The 16,247-nt window shown below is 42.6% G+C and overlaps 1 protein-coding gene across 2 annotated transcripts in view; it reads left to right on the top strand.

Moving 5' to 3' along the window:
* The window catches only part of LOC106601300 (cysteine-rich motor neuron 1 protein), a 119,889-nt gene that overhangs the window by 7,400 nt on the left and 96,242 nt on the right, over positions 1 to 16,247 (top strand). For both annotated transcript variants that reach the window (XM_014193406.2, XM_014193409.2), the window contains exon 2: positions 10,170 to 10,343. In XM_014193406.2, the coding sequence (XP_014048881.1) occupies positions 10,170 to 10,343 (174 nt within the window). The remainder of the gene's footprint in view (positions 1 to 10,169; positions 10,344 to 16,247) is intronic.

The raw sequence follows: 16,247 nt of genomic DNA, 5'->3' as shown, positions 1-16,247 counted from the left end.
TATGTCTCAATGAATTACTTTATACATCATTCACAGAATGTTTAAAGGAACAAGAGGAGGAAGGAAGGAGAGCTTCCTATTCAATTGGGCCGATTATAGAGGAAATTGAGGTAAAAAATAGGTTCTACCTTATCCTTGATTTTAACCATATTGGAAGTAATTGATTACGTGCACTAGTTGTTTAGAGTCTGAATGGTCTGTCTCATAGGAATAGCTCCCAGGTCTACCAGGGGGCATTATGCAAATAAAAGGCTACAAATTGTGTAATGCTAACATAATATACTATTTAGAAAACACTTTTATACAAAGAAATATAATGAGTGCATAACATTTTAGTGTATGTGTCCCCAGTGGGAATCGAACCCACGACCCTGGCGTTGCTAGCACCACCTACCCCTACCCTCAGCGGGCTTACACAATAGGGTCTTCTTGAGGTGTCTGTCACTCAACACAAAGCCATCATCTGACCCCAAATGGCAAAGCTATAGCTGTGAATAACTTTGAAGTGACACTGTTCTTAAAAAGTACGCCATGAATCCCAGGCATGGACTTCCTCGCACACCATGGTGTCACAGTACACCATTGTCACATTGTTTGAGTGGCTCTTGGTGGTCATTTTATTAATGTTCATGCTCTCAAGGAGTAATAGTCAAAATTCACCAGATGACAATGAGTGCAATTATAGGAATGGTTAAGTAATGATCATAACCGAATGAGGCTGTATGGCAAAATTACTAGGTAATCTTGGTTATGAACTCATCTGAAGATTATTAATCAAAATTAGACTGCGGTCAAAACAAGATTCATTGCATCAGTGCTTTTCAAATCTAAATTAAAGTCCCTCCATTGATGCCCAACAGCGGTGTTGATCAAATGTTGATGTGAAATTAAATGTCACTGAGATAAGACCAGAGTCGTGTTACAATGCTAGAAAAACAAATACTCAATGTGTGCCGTGCAATATGGCTGGCTCTGGCTGGCTCCCTTGTTTTTCAAACGGTAATATGGCCAAATGAAATTGGATTCTTTCTACATAGAAATGTCTTGAACCTTCTGTCTTCTGTCAAGAAGAAGGTTCAAAACTTTAGAGGAACTAGGACACATCCTCTTCCTCTTGTTTTTACAGTTCACGCATGGAAAGTTTTCGCTTGGCTCGCAGAAGCAGATCTGAACGTTAGTGAAGCTGCCTGCTTGTCAGACTTATGCCAAATAATTTAGTGCGTTAAAAACAACATTACATAATTCTGAGTGACAAAAAAAACAGGAAGTCCATACAACAGAGATTCTAACAAGAGGATAGAATGTTCTTTATTTTTGGTGTGTTCTGTTGCTGTTCAGCATTCCCCTCTAGCTTATCTATACAAGCTACATGCATGCTATACAGTAGCATGAGGGCTGGGGAGGAAGAATCATAATCATATTTTTGCTTAGCTCACACCCTCGTCTAAGGTGACGTGCATAGTTTCCATTTTTACTTAGTGATGTTAGCCATTTCTGCTGCTGGATATTTACAGAATGAGATGAGCTGCAGTTCCACGGAGGTCCATTCTCAAGGGCTTCCTGTTAGACAGGCATCCACTTGGGACTTTCTGACCGTGTTTAAAGGTGCACTTCACATAAATGGTACACCATAGTGCTACCAATACCTATTAAAAAAGGGAAGACAATAACCACCATTACTGAAACTGACATTTCAGTATTTTCAGTGATAAAGATTTGTCAAACATCATTAGCACATGATAAACACTACTGTTCCCAGAGTGCACCTGGAGCATGTACTGTAACAATGACTCTCCTCATTAGTGTTGTGCTCAGAACATAGGTGTCACTTCACATTTGCAGGCATCTACTGATAGTGGAACTAAACTGCTTTTCTCTTTTCTATATGTCTCAAATGTTCTGTCTTTCAACCACTGGCAATGACATCCATCCATCTAAAAATCCATCTAAAACTCAAAGACACAATCTGTCATTTTAATAGCCTGACCCTGCTACTTTGTTTGGTAAGATGAGGGATGGGGCTGTGGAAATTAAACCACTCTCAAATACTCCACCATCTCAGATTGATAATCCTGCAGCAACAGGAAATGTGAATTATTATGTGGATTATAATTAATGGACATTTTTGTAAGGGAACGTTAAGTCTGATATTTCAAAGTGGAAATTACAAACTTCAGAAGCCTTTTTAAACCTCAAATACACTACAAGCGTTTAATTTCCTGCATTGCAGAAAAGTTCTCCTGCAACAGGGTGATCAAATTAAGATCCTACATCTTTAGGCGCAGAGGGGACGTGAACCACCCAACCTAAATCAATCCCAGATGCCTCCTTTTCTCTTACACCCTCCAGTCATTCAATTGACTGATTTATGAGTAGATTTCAATGCAATAAAATATTGTTTCCACTTTCCAATCACTATAATGTGATTTTGGGAATAACACTGTGCGATAACACTTAGAGAGAAATGAAGACATTTAATTGAATGACGCCACAGGCCATGACATGCTCACCAGCTCAAATAAGATCCCGACACTCAATGGGGAGACAACCCTTTAACACCTTTGCCCAAAGATGGATGTGACTGCCGCCAAGGCTGATTTTGTGCCCCAGTGTATTTCTGATGCTCCCACAAATAGGGCCAGTGAAGGCTGGATTCAATTTGTTGAAAACACAGATTATTGTCTGTGGTGAGTGAAGACAAGCAGAAATGTGTACCTTTTCCTCCACTGCCTCCTCCTTATCACGTTCCTCCTCTTTGTCCCTGAAGTCCCTCGAACAGACTTGGGTTCAAATACTATTAAAAATAATTTCAAATACTTTATCTGGGTTTTATTGAGATTGCCTGGCATAAATGGAACCAATAGAATAGTCACAAAATGGCAACCACCTGGCACTCCAGGCACACTAGAGCAAATGCTAAAAGTATTGGAACAATTTCAAATAGTATTTGAACCCAGGTCTGCCATCAACTGGCAGTCTGTCCTCAAGGGACAAACTGCCATATAACTTCCAAGCCTGGATAGTGGATATCGTTTAGGGCCAGAAGTAGAGATGAAAGGGTTAGGGTTGTCTGGCAGGACTAAAGAAGATATAAAAGTTAGGTTAGAAACCTAAGCGAGCGAATCACACACAAAGCCTCAGGACAGGAAGAGCACAGCAGCTTCTGTAGCTAAATCCATGAAAATTACATATTATTTTCCTAAAGGCAAAAAAACATTCTTATTTTTGCTTTAATGTTGCATCATTTTGTCTCACAAAGACAGTTATTTAATTCCCCTCTCCTACTCAACATACTGTACATTTAAAAGTGTTGCCCAGTGCAGTCAAAAATGTGATTTTCCTGTGTTTTATATATATTTCCACACAATGAGGTTGGAATAATACTGTGAAATTGTAAAAATTATGGTAATGCCCTTTTAGTGTAAGAGCTGTTTGAAAAGACCGCCTGCAATTTTAGCCTGTTAAGGTGGGATGGAGTTTTGGCCTACCTGGTGAAATCACCAGGCAGTAAATTAGTTGATAGACCAATTAGAAAGAGAGTTCTTAACCTCTTTGCTAATAAGAGCTAGTTTTCCACTTAGACCACTCTGAACCAGTCCTAACAAAACTCTTGCTTGAGAAATTGCTCATTGCTAAGAAGCTATTTTTGTTTATTTTTTACAATTAATTTGAAAACAATTACAGTAAGGTACTTACTTTTTACCCAGAAATGATTTGAAATTGAGATAAAGATGGCTGCATTGGGCCTTTAAGCGTTTGAAATGTCTTTCCTCTTGAGTAATTAATACACTGAACAAAAATATCAACACAACATGTAGTGTTGGTCCCATGTTTCATGAGCTGAAATAAAACATCCCAGAAATTAGCCATATGCACAACAAGCTTATTTCTATAAAATGTTTTGCTCAAATTTGTTTACATCCCTGTTAGTGAGCGTTTCTCCATTGCCAAAATGATCTAGCCACCTGACAGGTGTGGTATATCAAGAAGCTGATTAATGTGGCAATATGTAACTTTCACCTAGAAATGTGAGTTATAGATCTATCATTCTACTTGAAAGCAAGTCTAAGAAGCGTTAGATCTCTGTGATTCCCGTTCTTCAGTTTTGTTTTTACATGTTTTACTTTCGGTTTTGTACACCAGTTTCAAACAGCTGAAACAACAATATTTTTGGTTATGGAAAATATATTTCACAGTGGTTTAGATAGTATAGTGTAGAGAATCATTGTACTATCTTATTTTGTCACATAAACTAAAATTAGGCAAACTATTTGAGTTTTAGCAACCAGAATATGACAGAGGGATTTCTGCATAGTGCATCTTTAAACAGCATGATCATTACACATGTGCACGTTGTGCTGGGGACAATAAAATGTGCAGTTTTGTCACATAACACAATGCAACAGTTTTGAAGGAGCATGGAATTGGCATGTTGACTGCAGGAATGTCCACCAGAGCTGTTACATAAGCGGCCATAAGCCGCCTCTCTACCATAGTCCACTTCCAACATCCGGCTTCTTCACCTGTGGGATCGTCTGAGACCAGCCACCCGGAATGCTGATGAAACTGTGGGTTTGCACAACAGAAGAAACCGTCTCAGGGAAGCTCATCTGCGTGCTCGTTGTCCTCACCAGGATCTTGACCTGACTGCAGTTCGGCGTCGTAATCGACTTCAGTGGGCAAATGCTCAGCTTCGATGGCCACTGGCTCGCTGGAGCAGTGTACTCTTCACGGATGAATCCCGGTTTCAACTGTAGTGGGCCTTTGGCAGACAGCGTGAATGGTGTCCTGTGGGCAATCGGTTTGCTGATGTCAACATTGTGCACAGAGTGCCCAATGGTGGCAGTGGGGTTATGGTATGAGCAGGCATAACCTACGGACAACAAACACAATTGCATTTTATCGATTGCAATTTTAATGCACAGAGATACTGTGACGAGATCCTGAGGCCCCTTGTCGTGTCATTCAACCGTCGCCATCACCTCATGTTCCATGATAATGCACGGCCCCAAAAATGTCCCAGTTCTTAAATGGCCTATATACTTACCAGACATGTCACCCATTGAGCATGTTTGGGATGCTCTGGATCGACGTGTCGACAGTGTGTTCCCGTTCCTGCCAATATCCAGAAACTTCGCAGAGCCATTGAAGAGGAGTGGGACAACATTCCACAGGCCACAATCAACAGCCTTATTAACTCTATGCGAAGGAAATGTGTCGCGCCGCATGAGGCAAGTGGTAGTCACACCAGATACTGACTGATTTTCAGATGATTTTTTTTAAGGTATCTGTGACCAACATATGCATATCTGTATTCCCAGTCATGTGAAATCCATAGATTAGGGCCTAATGAATGTATTTCAATTGACTGACTTCCTTATGTGAACTGTAACTCAGTACAATCTTTGAAATTGTTGCATGTTGAGTTTATATTTTTGTTCAGTGTAGGTACCTTCAATGCCAGCTAATGCTGCCTCCTCCTATATGCAGGCAGGGACCCCTGCTAAAATAACTATCAGGTGCCACCACAGGGAACCAGAGCTATCCTCATACAAAATCACAGGGACTTCAGATGCTATGGGGCTGTAACTTCAACAGTTTTCTTTTAGCATTGCTTTGGTGTTGGGTTTGGTGTTTCAGCCGACTTGTACAACTCTCATGAGGCCAAATTCTAATTTGAGATACAGAATGTGTGCAATGCTTCATAACTCAAATTTCCACATAAATCATGCACTGATGTCAATAGGTTTCCAAGAATGTTTGAGTTAGGCAATGCCCTCATGAATTATTACAGAATTTTGGAAGAGAAGTTATGATTCTACATCTTCCATTTAAAAAAGAATACAGTAGTATATATCATGATAACAGACATAAGGCAAAAGCACCAAATCCTTTCTTTGATTCTCGCCTGTGCATCCATGGCCAAATATTTTATGTACACATGCAGTGTTGTGATGAAGGAATGTACTTCCTGCTGTATTTTTAGTGCTAGATGTTTAGATAGTGATGAGTCACATGTACATTGTGTTCTCAGACCTTGAACCATATGTATTTCACAGACAACACAGAGCTCTTTTCAATAACTATAGTCAGTGGCCTTGAAGTTCTCATGCTGTACAAGCACTTGATGAAGTGGGCTTCCTATACATCACATTGTCAAGCAAGGCACAGCAAAGCCGACACATAGTTATCGACAATAATATACACATACTTTACTGTATCTGTCTGTCTACAGTCGTGGCCAAAAGTTTTGAGAATGACACAAATATTCATTTCCACAAAGTTTGCTGCTTCAGTGTCTTTAGATATTTTTGTCAGATGTTACTATGGAATACTGAAGTATAATTACAAGCATTTCATAAGTGTCAAAGGCTTTTATTGACAATTACATGAAGTTGATGCGAAGAGTCAATATTTGCAGTGTTGACCCTTCTTTTTCAAGACCTCTGCAATACGCCATGGCATGCTGTCAATTAACTTCTGGGTCACATCCTGACTGATGGCAGCCCATTCTTGCACAATCAATGCTTGGAGTTTGTCAGAATTTGTGGGTTTTTGTTTGCGTACCCGCCTTTTGAGGATTGACCACAAGTTCTCAATGGGATTAAGGTCTGAAGAGTTTCCTGGCCATGGACCCAAAATATTGATGTTTTGTTCACTTAGTTATCACCTTTGCCTTATGGCAAGGTGCTCCATCATGCTGGAAAAGGCATTGCTCGTCACCAAACTGTTCCTGGATGGTTGGGAGAAGTTGCTCTCGGAGGATGTGTTGGTACCATTCTTTATTCATGGCTGTGTCCTTAGGCAAAATTGTGAGGGAACCCACTCACTTGGCTGAGAAGTAACCCCACACATGAATGGTCTCAAGATGCTTTACTGTTGGCATGACACAGGACTGATGGTAGCGCTCACCTTGTTTTCTCCGGACAAGCTTTTTTCCAGATGCCCCAAACAATCGGAAAGGGGATTCATCAGAGAAAATGACTTTACCCCCGTCTTCAGCAGTCCAATCCCTGTACCTTTTGCAGAATATCAGTCTGTCCCTGATGTTTTTCCTGGAGAGAAGTGGCTTCTTTGCTGCCCTTCTTGACACCAGGCCATCCTCCAAAAGTCTTCGCCTCACTGTGCATGCAGATGCACTCCCACCTGCCTGCTGCCATTCCTGAGCAAGCTCTGTACTGGTGGTGCCCCGATCCCGCAGCTGAATCAACTTTAGGAGACGGTCTAGGCGCTTGCTGGACTTTCTTCGGCGCCCTGAAGCCTTCTTCACTACAATTGAACCGCTCTCCTTGAAGTTCTTGATGATCCGATAAATGGTTGATTTAGGTGCAATCTTACTGGCAGTAATATCCTTGCCTGTGAAGCCCTTTTTGTGCAAAGCAATGATGACAGCATGTGTTTCCTTGCAGGTAACCATGGTTGACAGAGGAAGAACAATGATTCTAAGCACCACCCTCCTTTTAAAGCTTCCAGTCTGTTATTCGAACTCAATCAGCATGACAGAGTGATCTCCAGCCTTGTCCTCGTCAACACTCACACCTGTGTTAACGAGAGAATCACTGACATGATGTCAGCTGGACCTTTTGTGGCAGGGCTGAAATGCAGTGGAAATGTTTTTTGGGGATTCAGTTCATTTGAATGGCAAAGAGGGACTTTGCAATTAATTGCAATTCATCTGATCACTCTTCATAACATTCTGGAGTATATGCAAATTGCCATAATACAAACTGAGGCAGCAGAGTTTCTGAAAATTAATATTTGTGTCATTCTCAAAACTTTTGGCCACGACTGTATACACACACACTCAAACATTTCCCCACACACTCTCAATGTCACTTTTATGCCCAAAGATGGACGTGAAAAACATACTGTATGCCAACACATGCCAACACTTCACAAAAGTCCAAAACACTCTAATCTATTTGGTTCCTGATGGGTGTACACACACACACACACACACACACACACACACACACACACACACACACACACACACACACACACACACACACACACACACACACACACACACACACACACACACACACACACACTAATAAGAAGGGAGCTGGAGAAAAAGCACTGCCCTATCTCAAATGTACCTCATGTTTGCACTGCAAATATAACTTCATAATGTGGTGAGCTAGCTAGCTTCAAACAGTACACCTGCATGCGTCCCAAATGGCATCCTATTACCTGCAGTACCAGGCAAGAGGTTGGACACACCTACTGTCCTCATTCAAGGGTTTTTATTTATTTTGACTATTTTCTACATTGTAGAATAATAGTGAAGATGTTAAACTATGAAATACCACATCATGTTGTAACCAAAAAAGTGTTAAACAAATCAAAATATGTTTTAGATTTTAGATTCTTCAAAGTAGCCACCCTTTGCCTGGAGGTGTGTTGGGTCATTGTCCTGTTGAAAAACAAATGATAGTCCCACTAAGCGCAAACCAGATGGGATGGCATATCGCTGCAGTATGCTGTGAAACGCCATGCTGGTTAAGTGTGCCTTGAATTCTAAATAAATCACTGACAGTGTCAACAGCAAAGCACCCCAACACCATCACACCTCCTCCTCCATGCTTCACGATGGGAACCACACATGCGGAGATCATCCGTTCACCTACTGTCCGTCTCACAAAGACACGGGGGTTGGAACCAAAAATCTCAAATTTGGACCCATCAGACCAAAGGACAGATTCCATTGGTCGTGTTTCTTGGCCCAAACAAGTATTTTCTTCTTATTGGTGTCCTTTACTAGTGGTTTCTTTCCAGCAATTCGACCATGAAGGCCTGATTCACGCAGTCTCCTCTGAACAGTTGTTGTTGAGATGTGTCTTGTTACTTGAACTCTGTGAAGTATTTATTTGGGCTGCAATTTCTGAGGCTGGTAACTCTAATGAACTTATCGTCTACAGCAGAGGTAACTCTGCGTCTTCCTTTCCTGTGGCGGTCCTCATGAGAGCCAGTTTCATCATAGCCCTTGATGGTTTTTGTGACTGCGCTTGAAGAAACTTTCAAAGTTCTTGAAAATGTTCTGTATTGACTGACCTTCATGTCTTAAAGTAATGATGGACTGTCATTTGTCTTTACTTATTTGAGCTGTTCTTGCAATAATATGGACTTGGTCTTTTACCAAATAGGGCTATCTTCTGTATACCACCCCTACCTTGTCACAACACAACTGATTGGGTCAAACGCATTTAGAAGGAAAGAAATTCCACAATTAACTTTTAACAATTGCATTCCAGGTGACTACCTCATGAAGCTGGTTGAGAGAATGCCAAGAGTGTGCAAAGCTGTCATCAAGGCAAAGGGTGGCTATTTTGAAGAATCTCAAATATAATATATATTTTGATTTGTTTAACACTTTTTTGGTTACTACAAGATTCCATGTGTGTTATTTCATAAAATAGTAAAAATAAAGAAAACCCCTGGAATGAGTGGGTGTGTCCAAACTTTTGACTGGTACTGTATATAGTGCACTACTTTTGACCAGGGCCGTTATGACTCAAATGACTCAAGTCAAATGTAGTGCACTGTATACAGATGTAGGATCTTCATTTGAGCCAGTTTGCTACAGCAGGAAAATAATCCTGCAGCAGCAGGGATTGTGAATTATTATGTGGATTCTAATTAAGGGGGTTGATACATTGTTCATAAGGGAAAATAATGTCTGAAATTTCAAAGTGGAAATTACAAACTTCAGATGCCTTTTTATACCTCAAATACACTACAAGTCTTAAATGTTTTAAATTGCAGGAAAGTTCTCCTGCAACAGGGTGATGAAATTAAGATCCTACATCTGTAAGGGTAGGGTGCCATTTGCGATGTTTCCACTGTCATACACCATAATGATCAATATTTCAGCTGAGGAGTTGACAAAATACAGTAACTGACCTTTATAGTTTCTTATTTGCAGTACATTCTTGGGGTATAGTGTGAGTACTGGTAACAATGTTCAGTTATGATTGTTGGAGGCATCATGAAAACAAATCTTGAATTGAGACATTTATGAAATGTTATATTGTTTACTTGATCATGGATTATGTACAGTATAAGGTATGCTGGCAAACATAGATAATAAAACAAAAGGTTGATGTCCTTGATTTGATGTCATTTTACGTTGACATTGCCCTCAATGTACCTTTCTTCCTGATCAGACGAAAACTGGGACGACGACCAGTTGTTGGGATTTGAGCCGTGCAACGAGAACCTGATCACGGGCTGCAACATCATTGATGGGAAGTGTGAGTGTGACAGCATACGGACCTGCAACAACCCCTTTGAGTTCCCCAGCCAGGACGCATGCCAAACCGCTCTGAGGAAGATTGAAGGTATGATGCATATCAATGAATGTTTACAATGAAATATTAATGGTGGTCTTCTTGGTCCTGTATGGCTCAGTTGGTAGAGCATGGTGCTGGCAACGGCAGAGTCATGGATTCCATTCTTGCTGGGGCCACCCATCTGGAAATAGATACAATCACTATTGAACGTCGCTAAATGGCCTATATGCTATGTTAAAATGTGCCTAGAAATTAATGAAAACACTTGGTATGCCAAGGTGACGTGTCAGTGAGCCATCATCAATGCTGTTTTGCTGATGATACCTTTTCAAATGAATGGTGGAACATTATTCCCAGAGGGGAACACATCCCGACACAACACCTCATTCTCTCTCGCTTGCATGACGCTGTTCAAAAGACTGGGGAGAGTAGTGCATGCATGGTCATGTCTCAGGTATCAAGCCACACGTACACAAGGTGTTTTTCATGCGGTCTTATTTGTGCATGTCGTCTACTGTTAGCTACCACCTGGATGGACACTTTGTTAGATGTGTTAGATCGAAGTGAATGGGTACTTAGAATTCTGATCGGACTCGTACTGTACAGTTTTCATACACTCTTAGAAAAAAGGGTTCCAAAAGGGTTCTTCGGTTGTCCCCATAGGACAACCCTTTTTGGTTCCAGGTAGAACTCTTTTTGGTTCCAGGTAGAACACTTTTTGGTTCCAGGTAGAACTCTTTTTGGTTCCAGGTAGCACCCTTCTTCAAAGGGTTCTCCTGTGGGGCCAGCACCTTTTGTGTAGTGATTTTCTGGATATTATGTATAGATCCCATATGTCTCTGCCAGGCTTATAGGATTTATTATTAGCAGAAATTAGCAGAAATTAACTCAGCTAATTGTTGTGTGCTTCGTTGTTATTCATAAATACTCAGACATAAATCAAGCTAAATTATCAATTCCCAGCTTTGTTTTTGAGGGTGGTAAGCAGCCTCCAAACTGATTACATTTCTGTCACTGAGTCATTATGCAGTGAGCAAATGCCACTCTTTCTTTGTAATGTTCCCATGCTTTGTTTTTAGATTCATCTTTTTCTGTTGTTCCCCCAGCATATTTAAAATGATTTTACAGAGTACTGCACTTTGAATAACAACACGGAAATCCCTGGCGCCACACAATTTTGTCATATATTTATCTGCTCTTTTGCTGCCTCTTTTTTCCATCCTTTTCTTTTTTGAGTGAGGTGTCCTGTTTGTTTAGTCGGATGTGTTTCTGTGACAGGTTCTCTTCTGTGATATTCAAAAAAACAAACAAATAAACACAGGATTCTAATAGGCCTATCAGAATGCAAATGTAGCGGAACTAGGACTGCAGTCCCCCATGGATACCCAGGCTGTATCTTTGTGTCTGCCGGTGTGTTTACAGTTCTCTGGCAGCAGATGGCCAATTAAAGCACCAAAATATAGGCTTGTTATGGCAACCAACAGTCCTAGCAACGGGGACGATGGCCCTTGTTGTTTTGTTGTGGCAGGTGTACCTTCAGTCTACTGCTGCTGTGCTGTGGTGGCTCTCCCTTTGAAAAGCACAGGTTCCCTCTCCACCGTGAAGATCTATGGAGTATAACTTTAGTACATGGAGGAGCTGATGTTGTGATGTGTTCTGTTTTAAGGCCTGCCTGTCATATAGCCTGTCACTGTTTAGCTGTGGTGTTTTCTGTCACTGACTTTACCGTGTAACTAACTGTGGCTTTGTGTAGTTGTTGTGTCCTGTCTGGCTGGTTCAGTTTTGTTATGGCTGGTGGATGGTGTTTTTATCATTGGAGGTCTGGGTCCTGTCTATGTGTGTGTCTGCTCTCTGTGTTGGCCCAGGAGATCCATGGTGTGTGTGTAGACTGGGCTTTTTGCTGCCGTAACCACAGACTGAGAGATTACCATGAGTAAAGACTGGGATTATCATACTCAACAACATCACAGGTATTACTGATATTTCTCAGCATACCAATGAGCCTGGTTTTGTTTTTTGTGCAATGAAGGCAGACATCGTTTTTGCGTCCCAAGTGGCACCCTATTCCCTTTATAGAGCACTACTTTTGACCAGGGCTAATTGGGCTCTGGTAAAAAAAAAGTTACTATATAGGGAAGGCAGTGTCATTTGGGACGCAGTCCTTAACTCCCTGACAAATATGAGGGTGAGAAAGATGAGGCTCCTATGTCATCATGCCATTTCCTCTTTTTCTGAAAATCATACACCATATGACCAAATGTATGTGGACAGCTGCTCGTCAAACATCTTATTCCAAAATCATGGGCATAAATATGGAGTTGGTCCCCCCTTTGCTGCTATAACAGCCTCCACTCTTCTGGGAAGGCTTTCCACTAGATGTTGGAATATTGCTGCGGGGACTTGCTTCCATTCAGCCACAATAGCATTAGTGAGGTCGGGCACTGATGTTGTGTGATTAAGCCTGGCTCGCAGTCGGCGTTCCAATTCATCCCAAAGGTGGTCAATGGGGTTGAGGTCAGGGCTCTGTACAGGCAAGTCAAGTTCTTCCACACAGATCTCGACAAAACATTTCTGTAAGGACCTCCCTTTGTGCACAGGGGCATTGTTATGCTGAAACAGGAAAGGGCTTTCCCCAAACTGTTGCCACAAAGTTGGAAGCACAGAATCATCTAGAATGTCTTTGTATGCTGTAGCGTTAAGATTTCCCTTTACTGAAACTAAGGGGCCTAGCCCGAACCATGAAAAACAGCCTCAGACCATAATTCCTCCTCCACCAAACTTTACAGTTGGCATTATGCATTGGGACAGGTAGTGTTCTCCTGGCATCCACCAAACTCTGATTCGTCCATCGGACTGACATATGGTAAAGCGTGATTCATCACTCCAGAAAATATGTTTTACTCCACTCAGGCCGATGCTTGGCATTGCTCATGGTTATCTTAGGCTTGTGTGCGGCTGCTCAGCCATGGAAACCCATTTCATGAAGCTCCTGACGAGCCGTTCTTGTGCTGACATTGCTTCCAGAGGCAGTTTGTAACTCGGTAGTGAGTGTTGCAACTGAAGACAAAAGATCTTTACACGCTATGTGCTACAGCTGTCCCGTTCTGTGAGGTTGTGTGGCCTACCACTTCGCGGCTGAGCCGTTGTTGCTTTTAGACGTTTCCACCACTTTCCACAGCACTTACAGTTGACCGGTGCAGCTCTAGCAGGGCCTTGTTGGAAAGATGGTATCCTATGACGGTGCCACGTTGAAAGTCACTGTGCCCTTCAGTAAGGCCATTATACTGCCATTGTTTGTGTATGGAGATTGCATGGCTGTGTGCTCGATTTATATACCTGTCAGCAATCAATTGTGGCTGAAATAGCCGAATCCACACATTTTCAGGGGTGTCCATATACACTGCTCCAAAAAAAAAGGGAACACTTAAACAACACAATGTAACTCCAAGTCAATCACACTTCTGTGAAATCAAACTGTCCACTTAGGAAGCAACACTGATTGACAATAAATTTCACATGCTGTTGTGCAAATGGAATAGACAACAGGTGGAAATTATAGGCAATTAGCAAGACACCCCCAATAAAGGAGTGGTTCTGCAGGTGGGGACCACAGACCACTTCTCAGTTCCTATGCTTCCTGGCTGATGTTTTGGTCACATTTGAATGCTGGCGGTGCTTTCACTCTAGTGGTAGCATGAGACAGAGTCTACAACCCACACAAGTGACTCAGGTAGTGCAGCTCATCCAGGATGGCACATCAATGCGAGCTGTGGCAAGAAGGTTTGCTGTGTCTGTCAGCGTAGTGTCCAGAGCATGGAGGCGCTACCAGGAGACAGGCCAGTACATCAGGAGACGTGGAGGAGGCCGTAGGAGGGCAACAACCCAGCAGCAGGACCGCTACCTCCGCCTTTGTGCAAGGAGGAGCAGGAGAAGCACTGCCAGAGCCCTGCAAAATGACCTCCAGCAGGCCACAAATGTGCATGTGTCTGCTCTGCTCAAACGGTCAGAAACAGACTCCATGAGGGTGGTATGAGGGTGGGGGTTGTGCTTACATCCCAACACCGTGCAGGACGTTTGGCATTTGCCAGAGAACACCAAGATTGGCAAATTCACCACTGGCGCCCTGTGCTCTTCACAGATGAAAGCAGGTTCACACTGAGCACATGTGACAGACGTGACAGAGTCTGGAGACGCTGTGGAGAACGTTCGGCTGCCTGCAACATCCTCCAGCGTGACCGGTTTGGCGGTGGGTCAGTCATGGTGTGGGGTGGCATTTCTTTGGGGGGCCGCACAGCCCTCCATGTGCTCGCCAGAGGTAGCCTGACTGCCATTAGGTACCGAGATGAGATCCTCAGACCCCTTGTGAGACCATATGCTGGTGCGGTTGGCCCTGGGTTCCTTCTAATGCAACACAATGCTAGACCTCATGTGGCTGGAGTATGTCAGCAGTTCCTGCAAGAGGAAGGCATTGATGCTATGGACTGGCCCGCCCGTTCCCCAGACCTGAATCCAATTGAGCACATCTGGGACATCATGTCTCGCTCCATCCACCAACGCCACATTGCACCACAGACTGTCCAGGAGTTGGCAGATGCTTTAGTCCAGGTCTGGGAGGAGATCCCTCAGGAGACCATCCGCCACCTCATCAGGAGCATGCCCAGGCGTTGTAGGGAGGTCATACAGGCACGTGGAGGCCACACACACTACTGAGCCTCATTTTGACTTGTTTTAAGGACATTACATCAAAGTTGGATCAGCCTGTAGTGTGGTTTTCCACTTTCATTTTGAGTGTGACTCCAAATCCAGACCTCCATGGGTTGATAAATTGGATTTCCATTGATTCTTTTTGTGTGATTTTGTCAGCACATTCAACTATGTAAAGAAAAAAGTATTTAATAAGATTATTTCTTTCATTCAGATCTAGGATGTGTTGTTTAAGTGTTCCCTTTATTTTTTTGAGCAGTATACTTTTGTATATAGAGTGCATTTGGAAAGTGTTCAGACCACTTGACTTTTTCCATATTTTGTTTGATTTCAGCCTTATTCTAAAATTGATTAAATAGTGTTTTTTCCCTCATCAATCTACAAACAATACCCCATAATGACACATTTTTGCAAATGTATATAAAAACCCCCGGAAATATCACATTTACAGAAGTATTCGGCCCCTTTACTCAGTACTTTGTTGAAGCACCGTTGGCAGCGAATACATCCTCGAGTCTTCTTGGGTGTTATGCTACAAGCTTGGCACACCTGTATTTGGGGAGTTTCTCCCATTCTTCTCTGCATATCCTCTCAAGCTCTGTCAGGTTGGATGGGGAGCGTTACAGCTATTTTCAGGTCTCTCCATAGATGTTAGATCGGGTTCAAGTCCGGGCTCTGGCTGGGCCACTCAAGGACATTCAGAGACTTGTCCCGAAGCCACTCCTGCGTTGTCTTGGCTGTGTGCTTAGAGATGTTGTCCTGCTGGAAGGTGAACCTTTGCCCCAGTCTGAGGTGCTAAGTGCTCTGGAGCAGGTTTTGATCAAGGATCTCTCTTTACTTTGCTTTGTTCATCTTTCCCTCGATCCTGACTAGTCTCCCAGTCCCTGCCGCTGAAAACATCCCCACAGCATGATGCTGCTACCACCATGCTTCACCGTGGGGATGGTGCCAGGTTTCTTCCAGACGTGACGCTTGGCATTCAGGCCAAATAGTTCAATCTTGGTTTCATCAGACCAGAGAATCTTGTTTCTCATGGTCTAAGAATCCTTTAGGTGCCTTTTGGCAAACTCCAAGCAGGCTGTCGTGCCTTTTACTGAGGAGTAGCTTCCGTCTGGCCACTCTACCATAAAGGCCTGATAGGTGAAGTGCTGCAAAGATGGTTGCCCTTCTGGAAGGTTGCCCTTAACCTTCAAATAATATTTTTGCAGGAATCTCCTTGCGAATGATTTTGCCGTGTGGCCAGCTCTA

Source organism: Salmo salar, chromosome ssa01 (assembly GCF_905237065.1).
Source record: "Salmo salar chromosome ssa01, Ssal_v3.1, whole genome shotgun sequence".
Taxonomy (NCBI): domain Eukaryota; kingdom Metazoa; phylum Chordata; class Actinopteri; order Salmoniformes; family Salmonidae; genus Salmo; species Salmo salar.
The sequence above is the reverse complement of the archived record's forward strand: the minus strand, read 5'-3'. Positions and strand labels throughout refer to the sequence as shown.